Source organism: Cyrtonyx montezumae, unplaced genomic scaffold, assembly GCF_038088225.1.
Source record: "Cyrtonyx montezumae isolate F1298 unplaced genomic scaffold, pur_monq_1.0 scaffold_2, whole genome shotgun sequence".
NCBI classification, from domain to species: Eukaryota; Metazoa; Chordata; class Aves; order Galliformes; family Odontophoridae; genus Cyrtonyx; species Cyrtonyx montezumae.
In genome coordinates, this window is record NW_027071936.1 from 56,460,008 (window position 1) to 56,480,635 (window position 20,628).

The 20,628-nt window shown below is 41.2% G+C and overlaps 1 protein-coding gene across 2 annotated transcripts in view; it reads right to left on the reverse strand.

Moving 5' to 3' along the window:
• The window catches only part of STX18 (syntaxin 18), a 51,837-nt gene extending 50,930 nt beyond the window's left edge, over nt 1-907 (reverse strand). For both annotated transcript variants that reach the window (XM_065735782.1, XM_065735780.1), the window contains exon 1: nt 723-907. In XM_065735782.1, the coding sequence (XP_065591854.1) occupies nt 723-884 (162 nt within the window). In that variant the 5' untranslated portion in view covers nt 885-907. The remainder of the gene's footprint in view (nt 1-722) is intronic.
• Between the last annotated feature and the right edge of the window lie 19,721 nt (nt 908-20,628).

Sequence of the window (20,628 nt, forward strand, 5' to 3'; positions counted from 1 at the left end):
AGGCTGAGCACGCTGTTTCTCTGGGCTTTTCTGAATCACAGAATTGCTTGGGTTGGAAAGGACCTTAAAGATCATCCAGCTGCAATCCCCCTGCCGTGGGCAGGGCTGCCACCCACTAGATCATGCTGCCCAAAGCCCCAGCCCGGCCTTAACAACTCCAAGGTGTGCTCCAGTGCCTGATTCAGAGCGTCACTCAAACAGCGCCCTGCCACCACTTCCCCCACACACCTTTTGCTGAGCATGGAGGCAAAGAATCTCCGACGTTTGCAATATCACTTAATATTATTAAGGCTGGTCAGCATCCAGCTCCTCAATTCCTTAGCTTCTCAGTGCTCATCTTTCCAAGTCGTATAATACCCCGGTTATCTGTTTTCTCGCTGTTTGTAGGGACCCGGCACTTGTCACAAGAAACAAACGAGCAATAAGTGACGACGCAGCGCTACAAAGACTCGCCCACTTGTTCCGGAGCCGACCTACGTGGCAGCCCGCAGGAGGCACCGAGCCCCAGCCCGGCCGGGGCGGACGCGGCCAGGGCAGCCCCAAAGCCCCAGCCCGGAGGAAGGGGGGCTCGGAGGGAGGGGGATTCGGGAACATCAGCGCCGGCTCCCAGCCCACATCCGCCTGGGGACAGCAGACCGCGGCACCGGAGGAGCCGCTCTCCCGCCCGCCCCGGCTCCCCGGGGAGAGCAGCCCGCCGCCGGCCTCCCGCTGCCCGCACTCACCACCTCCCGTGCCCGCCCGGTGAAGTCGCTCCTGGAGCGGGCAGCGCTGCGCTTGAGCAGCTCATCCCGGGCGCTGTCGCCGGCCGCCACCCCCAGCGCCTTGTTGCGGGTCTTCACCGTCTTCACGCTGGCTTTGAAGAGCAGGGTGATGTCCACCGCCATGGCGGCCCGCCCGGCCCCGGCCGCCGGTGTCTCCCCGCATTGCCTTCCCCGAGCAACGCGGCCCCGCGCTGCGCGTTCCGCTCGTCCCGCGGCAGCGGTGCGTGCCACGGGGAAGGTGGGGGCGGGGGGAACGGGGATGCCGCGGGGCGCTGCCGCGTGGGGCTCCCCCGCTGCTGCCTCCCAGCACCGAGCGAAAGCTTGCAGAGTAACGTTTATATTCCAGAGAAACTCTGACTTCTGGATCACCGAGCTCTGGTGTCGCGGCAGGTGTCACCAGGTGGTGCTGTTAGACAGTCAGCCGCGCCGTTAGCCTGGGAATTCAGACTGGGAAAGGCGGGTTAATCAGAGCCCATTAATGGGCTTCGGTAGATTTGCACCAGGATCCGAGGTTGGTGATACCGTGAGATTTCCAGAGGAAATGGCCATACATGTATACATAGATTGGTTATCGGTTATTTCATAGAATCATTTAAGTTGGAAAGGACCCTTAAAGGTCATCTAGTCCAACTACCCTGCAATGAACAGGGACACCTGCAGCTCCACCAGGTTGCTCATAGCCTCATCCAGCCTGACCTCAAGGGTCTTCAGGGACGGAGCAGCCACCACCTCCCTGAGCAACCTGTGCCAGTGCCTCACCACCCTCACTGTGACAGACCTTTTCCTTGTATCCAATCTAAGCCTCCCTTATTTTAGTTTTAAATCATTTCCCCTTGTTCTGTCACAACAGATGCTGCTAAAGAGTCTGTCTTCTTTCTTACAGCCCCCCTTTAGGTTTTGAAAGGCCGCTCTCATGTGTCTCTGGAGCCTTCTGCAGCCCCAGCTCTCTCAGCCTGTCCTCGCAGGAGAGGTGTTCCATCCCTAGGAGCATTTTTGTTGCCCTCCTCTGAACCCTCACCAACATATCCATGTCTCTCCTGTACAGAGCACTCCACATAGTGACACAGTACTCCAGATGAGGTCTCACCAGCACAGAGTAGAGGGGTAGGATCACCTCCCTCCCCTGCTGCCCACATTTCTTTTGATGCAGCTCAGGATATGGTTGGCGTTCTGGGCCACAGGGGCACATTGCTGGCTCATGCCCAGCTTCCCATCCACCAGTACCCCCATGTCCCTTTTGGCAGGGTTGTGCTTAATTTTTTTGTCCTCCAGGTTGTATTGATAGTGTGGTTGCCACAACCCAGGTGCAAGATCTTGCACTTGGATTTGTTGAACCTCATGAGGTTTACCTGGGCCTACTGCCTGAGTCTGTCTAAGAATCTCTGGAGGGCTGTTTCTTCTTGAACACAATAGGTGGAAAGACTTCAATGTACCTGCAATGTGCAACAGTGATTTCTGTGCCAGGATGCTGCCTGTTAAGACCCTTAAGATCTGCTTATATCTTGATCAGCATCACTTCTGCCCCAAGGACATACCCCTCAGAGAGCTACAATGTACAGCTGTTGTTAATTTAACTGAATCAGAAGCTTTCTGAAATATCATTTGGTGTTATTTTTGTTGGGGAAATTTCATTACCATATTCAGTGCAGGAGACAAGTGACTAGAAAGAAAATTGTGTGGCACAGTGGTGGAAACCACTATTCTGACCAAATAACTAGTGGTGGTGGTGTACGTATGCCATATAATACTCCAGGATCCTACAGGCACTATGTCATTTTAACTGTGCTCTCATTGAAAGTAAGCTCCCTAAGATAGATTCCAAAGAAAAAAGAATCAAAATCCCACCTTTCTCCATCATTCTGGAACTTGACCAACTACTTCTGATTTCATATCTGCTCCAGTGTATCAGGACTGTTTCTGTTACTGTTTCTGAGAATTACTGCTTTACTTTCAGTTCACTTCAATCTTAGCAATAGATTATAAGTTCCATCATAGTTATATTGTGGTTAGTATTCGTTCATACTCTGTTGCTCTACTCTAAATCACGTTTTATTGCGTTATGGATATGTATGTCTAATTTAACATACAGTTGCTAAGACACTATCCTCAGTGCTGGATACCCTGAAATATATTTAAGTATTAGCAAGAAAATTCCAGGAACGCCTCATTGTTTGCATTGTCACCTAACAGTCTGTAATTCACTTAATTTCTACGTGTTTATTTAGAACAGAAAGGAACAAACCAGGATAGAAAAGAACCTTTACAAGATCAAGTCCAACTGCCTGACTGCTTCAGGGCTAACCAACACTAAAAATAGTGGGAGATCACCTCTTGGCCAGCTGGCTATGCTGTGTTTAATGCAGCCCAAAATGCAGCTTACCCTGCTGGCTGGCAGGGCACTCTGCTGGCTTATGCAGGGCCCTTCCTGCTGAGCTGCCCTCCAGTCATTCATCTCCCATCTGTACCTTTGTCTGGCATTGCACCATCCCAGGTGCAGAACTTGGCATTAACCTCAGCTGAACTTCATGCTGTTGATCAATACGTATTAGAGCAGTTTTTGTGTGCTGCGATTCTGCCATCCTTAGGGTAACTATGCCTCGCTCCACAGACATGTTACTTCAAGACACAGTATGTGCCAATAGAAATAAACCACTCACAGCTTGGGCCAGAGTAGTATGTTCCAGAAAATCTAGGGAAGGGAATTAACTTCTCTAGTTTTGTGTATATACAGCCTGTTCTATCATCCGGAGTATTCCCATGTAAGTGGACACTGGATAAAAATCTATACATTTTGCAGTTTCACATTTAAACTGTAGGGATACAAATATTGTTTTGAAATTATAATCTTCATCTTACCTTCCTGGTTTTAGAAGCAACAACTTACCATTGTCTATATTATTCGTTCTCTAAAGAAATTTAGGAACTTTAAAATAACTAGAATATTAACTGGAATATTGCAGAGATTCATGCACACATTGAACCACAATGAATACTGTGAATACTCCCACTGTGGTCAGTGAAGCCACACACGCTGCATACAGCTAAGCACATAATGCTTTTCTCACATCAGGGCCTTGGCTCAAAATTCTTTGGACACATGATTGTGTCTTTATTTCTAGTTTTACTTATTTAATGTGTGGTACATGCGTGACCAGTAGTTACTGAAAACCACCCCAAAGCAGTATGGAAGTATTACACAACCAATTCTGAACTTCACCACTTTTAAAGCTTCCACTCAGGCACAAGGAAATAAACAGAGACACGTTTTATAAGAAACACAGTATTAAAATTCCTGATCTCATCTCTCTGAAATGGACTGAACAGTTGATCTGGTAAAGAAAAAAGTTTAAAATACCTTTTCAATGTGAAAGAAGCTTGCTCTCAAATGGTCTAACTCATTAGGTATATAATACCCAGGGCTCTGCTGTAGAGATAAATAGATAGCTTTGAAGATTGCAATTACTTTAAAATCAGTTGCTAAGAAGTGGTGCCTACAGCTTTTATTTGAACTTGATCCTTGCTTCCTGTATACAGTAACTGCAACTACTCAGTAGTTATTTGTGCTTCCACAACCACCTTGTTTTGAAAGTTTAAATCTTGCTTTGGAGCAGATAGGTTTCAGTAGTACATGCTAGAGCTTCCTGTAATTGCTAAAAGTCTAACTTTGAAATATAAGATTTTAAGATTGGAGTAGAATTCCAAAGCACACACAAAGAGCTCCAGTGGCACCTCAAGCAATTCAGGTAAATCTGTAAGAACACATGCACTGTGCACCCATTTGTGCCTCAGCAGAAGTGTCTGGAAGAGGAAGAATTAGGAGCCTTCAAATTACAACAGTTTTATTCGCAGAATGAGGACAGTATGCTGATCATCAGTGTACCTACTTAACTGCTATGTCCAGTAAAATGCCCTGGCAAACCTGCCAGTGAGACAGATGCCAAGCTCCCCTGTGGTTATCAATGAATATGCCTATTAAATGGGGACTAGTGGGGTTTGTCTCCACGCAGAGACAGGTAACTCCTCGGTGCATAAGTTCTGTCTGTGTGTGAGATAAATAAAAGAGAGAAAGCTCCTGAACTACTTCCTTTCTGGTTCACTCTGGTTACAGGGTCCTAATTTGGCATAGACAACAGAAAGAGCTATGCTGTCCATTTTATACATTTTATATTTTTTCTGGCATAAAAACAGTAACTTTTTTATGTGATGGCAATCTTACAAAATAAACAAATTATCAAAAGGAAGGCAATTTGCTTACAGTGCACATTTGCAACTGAGACAAATCAAGAAGAGAGAAACTGTATTTGATGGTTGTATAAACTTTCAAGTCAGTAGCATGCATGCTATTGGCTCGAACTCAAAGTAAATATAACAAATTTGTGGATATGCGAAGAAACCTTTGGTGTTTAAAAGAAGGACTGGAAGACAGTACAACCTGCCCAAGGAAAGCATGCCAACTGTATAAAACGGTGAAAAGTTCTGTGAAACAATGGATATAAACTGACAGCCTATGCACACACAAGTATTACTGTCTGTGGCAACAAATATTGACTGCCCCAAGCTGGTTCAATTGGCTGTAACATGAAGGTTCTGTTATTCCTCTTGAAACTAAACAGTCACATCAAAGTTCACAGTCACAGACAACAACAAAAAAGCCAACCACATCATTGAAAATACTTTTTTTTCTTCAAAATAAGTTGCCATATGTGAAGTCTAATAATTCAAATACCGAGTGGATCTTACACAATGATATCTAAAAAGAAATCTAGAACCGAGGACATAGGTCAGGTTCCCCAAAGGTAATAAGGAGCTGAACTCCTAGTGAGATCTGAATCTGATTCTAATTATTCACAGGTCACTTAATTTTTGTAAGTTTGCGGTGTCAGGACTCAATAACAGCCCTGCTTGCTCCTCTCCAGCCTTCCTTGGAGCTTTCCCCAACCCTGCATGTGTCCCAAAGTCCGATTTCATGCCCCCAGGGTCATCAGCCATTAGTCCATGCCCCAAGAAGGATGCCTGTCCATGGACTCCACCAAGCCAGGCCCAAAACATGGAGTAATTCCAGCTTGATCTCAGAATGTCCATGTCCCCAGGGGTATGTTTGATGAGCTGGGGCTGCCCCAGCCACCCTGCTTCCCTCACCCTGGGGCAGCAGGACAGGCTCCAATTGGGCAGGCCCTGCCCTGCAGGCTATGCTATCAGTCTCTCCATCACTCAGGAAGCAGCTGGACCCCATACTGCCCTAACAATCAAGTATCTCAATCTCGTCATTATGGCTGTCATAATTAGAACAGATAAAGCCAGTAATATCTATGATAATTATCTCCTACAACCAACATATATATCTGGAAAAAGTCAATAGAGACACTGCATTCCTTGTCTTAATTTTTGCTGTAGAAATGTGAGCTTGTTCAAAGCCTCTGGGAGCTATACAAATATAGAGGAATATGTGGCCTGTCTCCTTTGAGATCTTTCCGTACCCTCAAGATTCTTGCAATCTGTATGGCTTCTGCAGAGCTCTGCAGGAAAATAATAAAGCTGACACACAAAGTTCAGTTTGCTGAATTCTGTATGATACTACTACAGAGACTGACAAAGTCACACTGTTCTTCAACATCCGTCAATATTTGTCTAAGAAGTTGAAAAAATTTTGGCCTCTGTATCTAGGAATGAGGAAATGTGTTGTCTACCAGACAAAAAGGAAGAACAATAGAAACTGAGATTCTTTTTAACAACAAAAAATATACTTACAATAACAGGCATTGTTTCCCATGTGCTTAGATAATCATAAAAGATGGTGAAACAGCTGGATTAGCATTTAATTTTCTTCAGTGATCTGAACTTTGAGAGCAATCACTAAAATATTAACAAGATAAAACAGGAAGGTTTGCATTGTCACTTCCACAAGCTGTTATTACTATATGCCTCAAAAATATTATCTTTTTGGAGAAATTATGGTATTTGGAAGAATGGGAATTCAAGAATGAGATAAAAAATATACAGAGCTTAGAGGGCAAATGGAAAATTTAAAGTGATGTAGATAGTGTTTATACAAATCAATACAAATATTCCAATAAATACAAGCTAGGAGCAAAATATAATGAAAGAAAACAGGAGATTGTAAAGCAAACGAGGGAGTGGAAGGTTCTAGACCAGGCACAGACAACAGCATGAGGCTAGAGAAAAAAATTTAAGAACTATGAGAATACATGTGACAATAACCCAATTAACATTGTCTGAGCCCTTGGAATACTCTCTGGGTGGCAATGATGAATGTAAGAGGAACCTTTGGTTAAGCACAGAAATGTCCAGATGTTTTAGACAGAGCTTGGTTTAGTGCCTAGCACATTCACAAATTAGTCTGATAATCATAGTATTCCCTGAGCAGACAAAACCTTACAAATTGATCAGTAGCCAATACAAGGAACCTCAGCACAAAGTTCTTACAAGTGTAATTTAACATAGACAGGGAAGAGAATGAATATCCCCAACAACTGCTTATGTGTCTGTCATCCTATGTAGCCTCGCAAGCTGGATAACATCAATACACAACAGATTTTCTACACCACTGCTCACCATATTGGACTCAAGAAGATTTGGCTTGAAAATATACGTGCAATCAACATTGTGTATGTTGGAGGCTCACGTTGTCGGCTCACGTTGTCCCACAGACTCTGAGATATTGGCAGTGAGCAGAGCTAGAAGTATATATGCAAGAGATCCATTAGAAGTTCTCCAAGAAAAGTCCTCTAAATGATATCAAAGTGAGGGTAATATGATTCAAGTTTCAGGAACCATCCTACAGTGAAGACTACAAACACAGGAGCTCCAAATGATATGGTATGTAATGATATGACATAACATGACAAGACATAATATTATATATGTGTAATACATAGTTCAAATTCAATATCACAAGATTCATGGGTTTAGGAATTAGACCAACCTAGCTATTTCCTAGAATTCCAACCCCTTAATAAAAATAGAGAAAAAAAAAACATGTTATAAAATATTAAGATGAACTTCAGCCATTAAATAAAGTACAGTTCTTCCACTGAAGAACTGAGGTGGTTTGGCCCTTACAAGAAGATGGGCAGAAAAGAAGTATAAAAAGAGCTTGTTTAAATAAATATGTTTAAGGATGAGAGAAGAGGAAAAGGAAAGACTGAAGTTATTTACAGATTATGGCATGAGAAAGAATTCTGAAGTATAGTCAATTTTTGTAAAATTTTCTCATAAGAAACTCAAATCGTGGTGCATATATAACAAACTGTAATGATTGCATTTATAGTGTTGCAAGTGCTCTAAATGAAAAAGGAAAAATTATACTGGGATTTTCATTCTGTTTCGTTACATGTCAGCTGCACCAACTATCTCATATGCCAGAGAAAAAATACTTTTGCCCCAGTGGTCCCCATGTTTATGGGATCAGAAATATCAATAAGACAAATCAAAGACACTTTCGTCTATGGGATTTGAATGAGGCCCGGCATACGTCACTAGAGATCCTACAAAGTCTTTGCCAGAACCACAGAGAACTGGAGTAATTCCATAGCTCTCTGTTTTGACATTTCTGAGGTTAGGCAATACCTCACTATCTGTTAAATATCATGCAGATTAGCAGTACAGTGGCTTGTCATCCTGGCTTTCTCAGTAAATAAAGCGCCGGTAATGATACCAACTGAATTGGCATTGTAGAACTCAAAACAAAGTTCTGTTTAATTGTATTGCTTATGATTTTAAGATTATCTGTGTTCTCACGATAATTGTTGAGTTTTATTACAGCTAAACTCCCTGAACTTTTCATGCCCCATCGCTAGTAAGTACAAGGGAGAGGTAAGAACATTTTAAGGAGAAAGAGTGTAAAGAATCTGCAAAGCCCCAGTTTTTTGCTGGTTTATTGTGTCAGTGAACAGACTGCAAATTAAACCAGCATAAGTAAACCAGGCAGATTAGCCCTATGAAAAATAATTTTACTCTCATTTATATCAGCTCGATTTAGCAACTCCACAAAGCCAGAGAAGAGGCATTGAAAATGCAGTATTTGAGTCTATTCTTGCTTATCTTGGTAGAAACAGGAATTAATCTGGATGTAAATGGGTGTCAGGGCATCATGACATGTTTACAGCCTTCATAGCAGCACTGTATGGAGCTCCCTTAGCTGGCTCCAAGCAGACTAGTATATCCACAGTGTGCTGGATTCAGGGCCCTGAATGTTTTCTGTTGGAATGTAATCATATCCCCTTAGCCTTTCAGCTTAGGCTTGTACAAAGGCATTATTATTACTATAAAGAATGTATCTTACCTGATAGGGTTTTAGAGCCAACTTGTTCTTTTCATGTTGATGACTGAGAGGCAGTGTCAGGGCTTTCCTGGTTGTCTGTCTTTTCTGAACAATTAATGGCCAGTTCATAGCAGCATTTTTCCTTGATAGCTCCTAAGTGGAAGACAGAGAATTAAAACCCTGTAACACTGACCATCTAAAAGTTAATGTAGAGTCTTGACTCATTCTCTGGGCACAACTAGAGCCCATAGTCTTCTTGGCAATGTGGGCTATTCATTGCAAAGGACATCTGTGGTGGGCAAGATGCAGCTCCTTTTTGCAGCTCACAGTCTATCAGGGTGAAAATCAGCTTAGATGAAGCATCTAGTTGCGAGGCTGCCAATTTTGGGTGGTATGAATGCTACCTTTCTGGTCATTGTACTTTGTGTGATAAAAGTATAATATGCCAAAATGCATCGATACAGTACTTACTTGGGAACACTGGAGGGAGCTCACAGAAAGAGACAGGAAGAAAAAGGTGGTAAGAAAGAAAAATTGTTCTAGTTAAGTGAAAGTTTATGTGAATATTTACAACTACAGGTTGTCTGTGTCTTCAGTTGATGTACAAAAGTCGTAAAGAGGTACTTGTGTATCATATTAAATACTAGTTACTTTTCTTTTTACTTGTATCCTGGCATCATTGTAACTTTCTATTTTGAACATGTGTATTTAGAAAACACCCATAATGGGCATTTTCATTTAAATTGATGTTTACTTGAGTTCTCTTGTTTCCTATTCATTTGGCCTCATTCTCTACAGCCAGATATTTAATCTAAAATGGGTGAGAGGGACTTTGGCAAACTGTAGTTATACATCCCTTAGGAAAATGCCATCATCTTCAGTGAACACAATATAATGAGGGGGTGTCCTATTACATAATTGAGGAGGCATTGTCTTTTATATGCTTTCTGGTTCACTTTTCACACTAAATTAATCTTAATAAGCATCTGCTTTGAGTAAAGAGAGTTTTGTGATATTTCAACCATGACCTCTCTGGAAGTCCAAATGATTTCACTTTACATTTCAGACTGGAGTATTCTTTTGAAACATTTCCCTTTACTGTATGATAATCAGTGCGTTAACATAAGCTGATTAATCCCATCAGTCTAACATTGATATCATGGCTCTTGTGCCCTTTCTCCAATAACCTCATGGCTGCAAAGTCGCTGGCTTCTTAAGTGAATTCAGGGCAATCCTATAGATTGTGTTATATGGGAGGTCAAACTTGATGATCACAATGGTCCCCTCTGGGTCTATAATCTATAAATCTGTAACTCCAACTAAAAGAAACACAAAGACTGCACAATAGGAATGTCTGAAGAAATAAAAGTTAATACTTTTAAGATAGAGCTTGTAATACTTATGAAAAGGATTGCATGAGGTGGTTTCCTGCAATAGCTGGAGCATGGACTTGGTGGCCCCGCAGTCACTTCCACATCTATTTTACGGTGTTTCAATTGCTCATCAGCTTGCTCTCATTTTTTACATTCGTTTTAAAACAGTTTTGATACAGTTACTAGGATAACAAATTAAAGATGGATTTTAGCCTTTTAAAGAAAGGCTTTCTTTCATTTCAGATGACAGACTGAATTGAGGCCTATGAATAATGCTTGTGTTGAACTGCCAGAATATGTCTTAGCAGCAATGAATTCTCAAATACCCAGGCTGTGCTTATTCATTTTGAATTCAATGAGAGGAAAGGCAATACAGCCCAGTGCTTAATCAGGCTGCATTTTAACATATCAGTGGCCATGTACCGCACTTTCTTTTAAGAAATTAAAACTTTGCAAAAGCTGCAGTTGATTTTGTGTGACTTTTTATAGTTATCTGCTTGTAATTACACTATCCTACTGAAGGTATTAAAGAAAGTGTTCAAAATTTACAGCAGAGTTCCACAGTTACAGTTCCCTTCTGCCCCAGTAATTTGTAAGACTTGGGAGAGCTACAGCTCAGAGAAGAGCTGGACTGGCTGAATATGGGAAACGGAGACATTTCCAAGAAAAGTAGGAAGTGGGTTTAGTAATTTATTCAGTAGCTCACTGAGGATCTGGACAAACTTAAATCATTGGTAAAATATAGTCTGGCTTGGAGGGAGTAAATAGAGGTCTAACCATTTCAAAAACAAGCTTCTTTCTTGCTCTGAAAGTACATCTCAAATGAGACAGAAAGAGATTCCAGCTCCTCTTTTATCATTATCAATTTTATGGCACTTTTAAGTAAGGCTGAGATTGGGAAAAGGGTTGGCCAAATTCCATTCCCAGTAACTGTATTTAACCACCTTAATTTCTTCCTGGGGTGTCCATTAGTGATGGTGTTGTGAGGCTCTGCTACCCCTGCTGTGTTTTCTTCCAGATGCACCTGCTGGCAGGTGACTACTTCCTGATAAACATTTGCTGCCTCATGGAAAGCTGTATGGGATTCTGCAGATATTTGTGAAACACTTGGAGAACACTTGAGAAAGAGCTGCATCTCTGTAAGGTATCAAACTGAGCTCATAAAAAATAAAAGTATTTTTGAAAATCATAGTTTCCTGTCTTAGGGCTTTATATGCAGGCAAATCTTTCAGACGTGAATTATTTGTTTTGTGTCTGTACAGTACTGAGCATCAGCAATCCTCTACAGAGGTGCAATGATACAAATAGAAGTTATCAAAATAATAGTAAATATCCTAAGGATACTACTAGTTGTGTGGATTTTAAAGATACATAAGAATCCATTATTGTTTTGTTTTAAAAGCAGTTAGTTAGTTCGCTGCAGTGTATCATGCCACGTGGTTTTTAACATCCTCATCTATAATCCAAATTGGGAATCAAGGTTACTTGAGTGGACATCACTATCATGCATCACCCAAACCACTTAAACAATTCATTGTCCCCTTTCATTTCCCACCCATAGTTGCCCACAGTGTACATGCTTAAATTCACTGCTGTAATTCATATGTCAACACTCTCCCATTAACTAATCACAAATTACCAGCTTCATCTCTATAGCTCTGAGCACAGGTAGGTTTTCCCTTTGTTCAACACACTTCGGAGCTCAGACGAAGTTTTGAAGTATGATTATAAGTGTTAAGATATGCAGTGGTAGTGATATTTTGTGCTTGAAAGGGCATATTTAAACCTGCATACTTGTAATTATGTGTGTTTAAATTAGCATGAACTTGTGGTGTGCATATACTCCTATGAATACGTGTATGGAGTTATTCAGTGATATTTAAAAAATGTTTTGTAACTTTATTACCGAAAAATTAATCTGAAACATATGAGCTATAAATGTGGAAGTTAAGAAGATTTTAAAAGAATATTAAACTGTAGGAGAAATATAACTGTGGGTTACAATTTCCCTTGGAGAAGAGTATTACATTAGAATGGCTGAGATTGTTTTCCCCACTGATTTTCCAGGTAGGAAAGAAAGTGAAGTGTCTCTCTGGCTCAAAATTAGCTTCCAAAAATGTTAACACTATGCCTTCTCAATAGTGTTTTTTGGGCAGATATGAGAAAGCAGGGGCTCTGCTAAGAACAAGCCCAGAGTCTGATTGCAGGGAAATCTCTGCACCCTACACAGCTGCCACAGGGGAGCTGCAGGGCTACATCAGGGCTGAGAGCGCAGCACAAGGGGACAGTGCCTGGGTTTCCAGCTTGGTGAGTTTAGGGACCTTTGGTATCCTGTATCCTGAGTGTTGGTTGATAACCTGTGACCGTTGGTGGATATGAGGCTCTGGAGCCTACTGATGAAGTCAGTTAAAGTATCTACATTTTCATGTTTGCTTTCTTTTTGTGAATTCAGTTGCAGGTAGTGTTAGGTTGGGCTCATTACTAATATTATTTATAACACCAGTCTTGAAGGCTATACAAACACACAGAAAGTGTTACTAGGCATCACCAATTAAAGAACACTACCTCAAAATGACCAGAAAAATACCATAAGACAGCTCTAAAGTCTTTCAAGTTGCATCTCTGCTATAGTCATATATGATTTACAAGATAGATAGATAGACAGACAGACAGACAGACAGACAGACAGATAGATAGATAGATAGATAGATAGATAGATAGATAGATAGATAGATAGATAAAAGATAAATCCTTTCTGTTCATTCATATTTTCTCATAATTTTAAGATAGGAAGCAAAGCAGATGTAAAGCTGCTAATAATGTGTAAATATAACTGGTCATGCTTGAAAGGAGCACAGTTTATGGTGTTTTGTTTTTGTTGGCTTCTTTTTTATTTTGTTAATTTATTTAGATTTTTATTTTAGATGCAAAAATAATCTTTTTATTTCAGTAGGTTTGTTTGCTTTTCACACAATTTCTGCTTCTCGTGTGGCTTCTTTCAATAATTCCTTATTTGTCCAACAGGTTTCACAAGCAAAATAATTGGCTGCAAAATATGAAAAGCCTCTGGCAGCTTCTTATTAAAGCAGTGTCAAATCCTGAAGTCCTTGGTCAGCTTTGCCACCATCGTTCTCTCCCTGGCTCAGTATCTCAGGAAAAACAAGTGCTAAGAAAGAAGATATGGATTTTAGCATTTGGTCCGCGAATAGTTTGTAAATTGTTAGATCTGAATTGCTGAAGATGCTAACCAGCCCATTTATACATATTTGCATGTTTCATTCGTGCTTTGAAAACAAAATAGTGTAATCCTTCGGATTGTAGCTGATTTTTAAACCATGCCCACGGTGAATTCTTCTCAAAATCTGTCTAAATTAACGAAGAATTCTTAAATGAGGACAACCCTTTTCTAGAGAGCCAGTCGTATTAACATGAACATGGCCATATCTCATTTGTTCACTTGGCTGATGTATGACAGCTAAACTGTTTGGAAAAGAAATGCCCTTATGATGATATAACAGCTCCCAGACCGAGGGATCGTAACAATTGAATTCGTTTGTTTGTTTGTTTGTTTGCTGCTGCTTTTTTCAACTTATCGGTCACGTCGTTGAGAGCAGAACCCGAGCGCAGATCGGGCCTCGGATCGTGCTCCTATTAGCAAACCAAACACCGCTTTTGTTTTTGTTGCTGACGTTGTTTGTTTTCACTGCCGTCTGAATGAGCCTTTTATGGCCCCTGCCTTGCCTGGCTGACTGCACCCGATTGTATTTAATTACATTTACTCGGCAGTTTCAGCCGGGATCCCCGGCCGTTACCCATCAAGTCCAATCACTATTCTTTAAATCCAATGGCTCAGAATCAGAGAATTTATCTTTTGCACAGTTATTGCCCAAACATCCAGCGTAAACAGGCGGGGCTCCCCGGCCTTGCTCCGGCTGCGCTGATTAAAGGCCGGCAGCAAGATGGATGGAGGCGGTGCGGGCAGCAGGCTCAGCACCCCGCTGCGCCCCAGTCTCTGCCATTGTGCCGGCCTCTGGGTACCAGACTCGCCGTGGTCCTCCCAGCTCCAAAAGGAAAGCTGGCTTTGTTTGCCCGTAAGCATCTGCAAACTGTTCTGACACATGATCTACCCTCTCAGCAAGGCCACTCATTAGGCTGATTATCACTTCAAAGTTTGTATTATCATCCATCTCTAAAGGCAATTAGGAATGGGTGGCTTTGAGTATCAGACACTGGGTGACACTAAGTGACTCATCTTTATTGATTCTTTTGTGTGCAGAGACAGTGATTGAGATGATAGGATTGCTGCCTACCTGCCCCTTTGACTGGTAAATACTGAAGAAAAACGGTGTGTAATTAACTGACAGTTAATATAGGTTCTGTTTAGTGTTCAGAAAGCACAATAGTGGAAGCTGCCCAAAAGGAACAAAGTAATGAAACTCCTTTGACAAGTTAAACTCTAAAGCCAACTGTGTAATTATCTGACGGTTAACGGGGGGAGGGGTGGACTCGGATTCGTGTTTATGAGACCAAAGGAATTCCTGCCCCTGAACAATGGGGACAGTTACTGACAATAATCATAACAGCTACACCAGATATTTGTGCAAGCTCGGCGTGCAGGCGACTGCACCCCGGTACCCAACCCCGCTCCCTGCCTGTGGGTCAGGGACACTGAGCCCAGGAGGCCACAGCCTGTTCTTCACGAGGAAGTACTGTGGCAAAAGTTATCTGTCCTGGATAGCCTTTACATGTTATGCTGTCCTATGTACAAAGACTTCGCTTTTTCAGCACAGTTATAAACGCTCCTTTTAAAGCAGTGGCATCAGCCTTCTGCTAAAGCTGTCAACACCAACCTCAGGCTTGTTAACACCAGCCTTAAGTTGGTCAACAGCAACATAAAGTTGGTCAGTACAGAGGCACACTTATATCTTCCACCTTAACACAGTGGCTGCTCTCCACCTACAAGTAATCCCACAGCACAACATTCCCTGTAGGAACAGTCTCCTTCTGTGGAGATGTTTAAGGCCTCTCTGGATGCCTACCTGTGCAACCGGGTTTAGGGAGCTGCTTTGGCAGGGACTTGGACTAAATGACCTCTAGAGGTCCCTTCCAACCCCTACAGTTCTGTGATTCTGTGAACAGGTTGTCCAGAAACACCTTGAAATCCCCTGTATGGGGTTCACAATAAACCAGTAAGAAAAAGTCACATTCATACCCTGATTTGAACCATACCATTTTGAAAAGGGGTATGCACACCTGCTTTCTCCTTTAAGGCAATAAGAAGGGAGCTGCTGACTTATTAAAAGTCCTCAGAGAAGGAGTCTGATCACTGGAATAAGCCTTCTGGAGTGCTGAAGTCCAAACAGATTATCAAGTCATGCTGTTGGAAATGGCAACCTATGAACCGCTGAGGAACTTCAAAGAAGGCCCTCCCTTTGGAATGACATTCTGTGGTCTGAGGTGTGCTTAGTTTTACTTTTGATTTCAACTTACTGGGAGAGGAGAGGGTTACTTTTACATTGTGTATGAGCTGAGAAAGAGTAAATCACTCTTTACAGTTCTTGTGAGCAGAGGATCTCAAGGCACTTGTCATACTAAATAATCCTGAGAATGTCTCCATGAGATGGGTGAAGAAAAGAGAGTATAACAGCACTGCATATTTTAAAAGTATATATACACACAGACAAACACACACACACACACACACACATATATATAGACTAGGTAGTTTGCTGAAAGAACACTACTGAATGTTTACTTTCCTCTTCTACTGGTGTCCCATTGACCATTTTACATACGGCAGAGAAAAACTCTGGGGACAAGTAGGAAGAGTGGTTATGGCTTTTTATTTTGAACTGTCTCTGACATAAATCATTTCCCTACTGCTTTCACTGATCACTTTTTGTTGGACATGCTCACAACAGGAATGAAAATATATCCGTGGAGTTTATGGAGTTGGTGAAGGTCTAAGTTGGAGAGGTATGGATTTGACTACTAGACTATTAGATCAGTTAAGGACTGGTTGGCTGATTGCAGCCAGAGGGTTGTGATCAACAGTTCTATGGGCGGAGCCAGTCAGGAGTGGTGTTCAAGGGTCAGTCTTGGGACCAGTGCTCTTCAAAATCTTCATCAATGACATAGACAGTGGAGTCGAGTGCACCTTCAGCAAGTTTGCAGATGACACCAAGCTGAGCAGTGCAGTCGATACACTGGAGGGAAGGGAAGCCATCCAGAGGGACCTGGACAGGCTTACTTGAAGAGAGTGTATAAACAGGAGAAACAACTCTTTATACAGGTGGATATTGATAGGACAAGGGAGAATGGTTTTAAACTAAGACAGAGGAGATTCAGGTTAGATATTAGGAGGAAGTTCTTCACTCGGAAGGTGGTGATGCACTGGAACAGGTTGCCCAGGGAGGTTGTGGAAGCCCCATCCCTAAAGGCATTCAAGGCAAGGCTGGATGTGGCTATGGGCGGCCTGGTCTAGTGGTTGGTGACTCTGCCCATGGCAGGGGGGTTGAAACTAGATAATCTTTGAGGTCCTTTTAACTCAGGCCATTCTATGATTCTATGATAAGAAAGGAAGAATCAGGATGACTTAGGGAGCTGCGAGGTTTGGCATGTGATGAAACATAACCTGATAGAAGATTCAGATACATTGGGTCATTAAATAATGAAGGAATGAAAGTCTTGTGGCAGTGGGAGACTGGCAAGACTGTGTTCAGAGATCACATACAAGTCATACTGGGACATAATGAACAGAAAGTGACATGGCGAGAAGATGTGTCAGCAGAGGACCAGCCAAAGAGACAGCAAGGGTGCATGGTCTTTCTGAAGCTGCTGTAGGAGCAGAACATTGTACCAAATATGGATACTCATTTCACCAAAATAAAATACTGACAAGATAGAAGAACAGAAAAGAGCTACAAAGCTCTTTGTAGAAGACTAAATATCTTTATTTAATTTATCTAAAAGAAGCTCATGACCATTCAAAACCATCCATTTACTTATGAGATTTTATCCATCAAACAAACATATCACAAGGCTCAGCATCTGGAAACTAAAATGTGACAAATTCAAAGTAAAAATAAACAATGCTTTTTAAAAAAATGGAGCAATTGATCATTGAAAGACATTATGTAAGGATGTAATGTTACATAGAAATACTGTATCTTCCTTTTCAGGTTTAACTCAACAAGTCTGCCTTTTAAAATAGGCCAGCAGAAGGACCCCTCACAACGTTATCCAGCTTGTGGAATGAAGACAAGTCAAATAAATTAGTGTACTTTTCTTCTGAATGTATGCCTATGAGAGAGTGAAGTAAAGAGGAACTGGAGAGAGTGAGCAGTGTGAGTGATGCCTCTATCAGGAGCTTGCAGATGCTGCTGAAGCACAACAGAACTCCAGTCCTGGCTCTGCTGCTGCTGGCATGCTGTGTCTTTGGCAAGTCAAGATGTCCTGCAAGGTTTGTAATTCCCCAGGCATTCTTTGATTACCTTATCTACTCAAAGTAAAGTCATAAGATAGTACTGCTTCTGAACAAAACAGAGTCCAAATCTCAGACACAGGTATTAATTGCATACAAAAACAGAACACCAGCAAAAGACTTTAACATGGCTAGTTTCTCCCTTCCAAATCACATCCAGGCCTCAGGCTTCTGGAGTTGCAATACAGGATTGATTTCAAAGACTTGCACTGATACAACAGTAAAATGAATCAGTATGAGAAATGTATGGTAGAACAGAAAGTAATAGCAGCCACTGGAAGAATTGTCAACAGGCAACAGTGTGACAAAGGGAGCTAACTATGATAGCTGAAATTATGTTAGAGCCTTTCATTCTTCCCATGACATTTTCTTATGTAACAATAATAAGAGACATTTAAAATTCACATGAGCTAAGGCATTTCTTTTGGACATGCTATTATAGCTACCCTCTACCAGAAACTAATTTGGAAAGTCAGACAAAATGAAGAGAAAACTTCAAACATAATGTTTGCTAATTCATTTTGACCTCTGCTGCTCATTTGTAACAACCATTCTACTTTCCCTGTCTTTCACTTTTACCTTCTTTCCAATTTAATCTGATCCAAACAAATTATACATGAAAAGTCATTTTTGTTTAGGTCTTGTTCACTGAGATACTTAGCAAACAATCAACTGACGAACAAGATAAGAACAGTAAAAGAAAGATAAGCTTTTGTTTAGATAGTGCAGTCACAGATAAAGACCTAGGTAGGCCTGCACACACTCAATAGCCAGAGATACTATCTTTTAAGCTGTGACACTGTGGTTGCTTCCAATGTATTTATTTGCGATACATACTCATATAGGCTAATTTATGTTAGGGTTACTTTATAAGTTAATTTTAAATGTACACAATTCAGATTTCTTTTTTTTTTTCTTCTCATTTTGGATGAAACTGAGTGAAGAAGTCTGCAAAATAAATTATTTGCTTTCGAACCTTTGTATTTTTAATTTGGAAAAAAAGAAAAAAAATATCACTTGAACTTACAGAAAGAGAGGAAACAGAAAAGAAGAAAAAACTGTGGAAGTTAACAGTATTGAAACCCCTTTTCTCATTATGACTTAGTTTTATTAGTGGTGTCGGTGGACCTTCTTTTGTGAGTAAATTTTAAGTCTTATGGATAGAAACATTTCCACAAGGGTTGTACTGTACGTTTAAGTCAAGTATTTAAAAACTTTTTATGAACATTAGCGAAATAAGCTTCATAGCTTTTCTACAGAGTAGGAGGAAAGATTAAGCCCTCCTTATGGATGGGCAGACTGAGTTACAAAGTGATCTGGTGACTTGCCCGCGGTTAAGCAGCAGGTCCAGCAGGGTGGGTAATGAAAACCTGACCTCTTGACACATACTTCTATTCCCTAACCACAGGACCTATACTTCTTCCATAATACTGAATGCAAAGTAATAGTCTCAGGTTGAGGCCCATAGAAAATTGTAGCCTCTGAAGGTATTTATTTGGCACCTTTCACAAGCATGATAGCCACACTATTATTTTTTAAAAGCATGCTTCCACATAAAGTACACTGACAAGTACAGTAATTTATTTATCTCTATGTGAGAAAATACGTACGTACACTTAGAACACAACCAAATTTTTAATTTGATGAGTGTAAATTTTTCTAGCAAGATACATTTAACTGTTCTACTGAACACACTTACCATATAGATCAGCGTAAAAACTTGGAGTTTGTGTGTTGCTGTAAATATGGCCTCAAATGATATTTATATATGGGCCTAAAATTTGTTATTTTTTAAATGTAAGTGATTGAGAACTTGAACCTACAGTTTCTCCATGTCAAAGAAAGGGGTCTCTTGGTGGAATGTCTTTTTGTAACCGAGGAGACGTTTATTTCCTTTAGTTTATGACATATTAGGTTTGAAACCACCATTTATTCAATCATCACAGTGCTATGACAATACTGAAATTTCCTAAGACAATCTAATGAGTAGATGCCAAGAACTGTACTGATTGGAGCATTATGCTGACTGCAGACACTTCACAGTTACTAGGACCCTCCTAGCCAATGCCTGTCTGTGGGCAAAGGAGTTTCAAAGACATGTTTTAAAGAACTATGGAAAGAGATGTTGCTTTTACACCTGTCCAGAAGATCAAAGCAGAAGGAGACATATAAACTTCCCAGTGTCTCATGCAATAAAACTCAAGGACAATAATGTGGAATTCGGCAGTGCTGAGGAGCAGATGGTAGGAATGGAGAAGGAAGGTTCCGTATAACATAGGAACGGATAAGAAAGGGAAAGGAGAGGTTCCTGGAGTCCTAAAGGGAAAAAGGTGTGAATTTTATTCCCTAGAATGAGTAATTAATGAAAGGATTCAGGGTGCCTGTAGTGAACACTGTGGTCAGTGTGGAGTACAGTGAATGTTTTGAATGGGCAGGAGGTCTGCAGGGCAAACTGTCATTAGTGGGACTGGAAGTAGGAGAATCACGAGCAAAAGGATAGATATTAGAAAGGCAAAACATCAGCTGAGGAGGTAAGGGGAAGAATGAGCCATCAGAAAAAGTCCTGCTGTAATAACATCAGAGAGCAAGCAGTAATGCAGCTTAACTTGGAATGAAGGGTAGTGATCTGAGGAAGAAATGAAATTTGGAAGGAAAGAAAATAATTCTTAAATCAGATCTCAATTTGACTCCAGGTTTCAAACATTTTTTATGCTGGAACTTTGGCTCAGC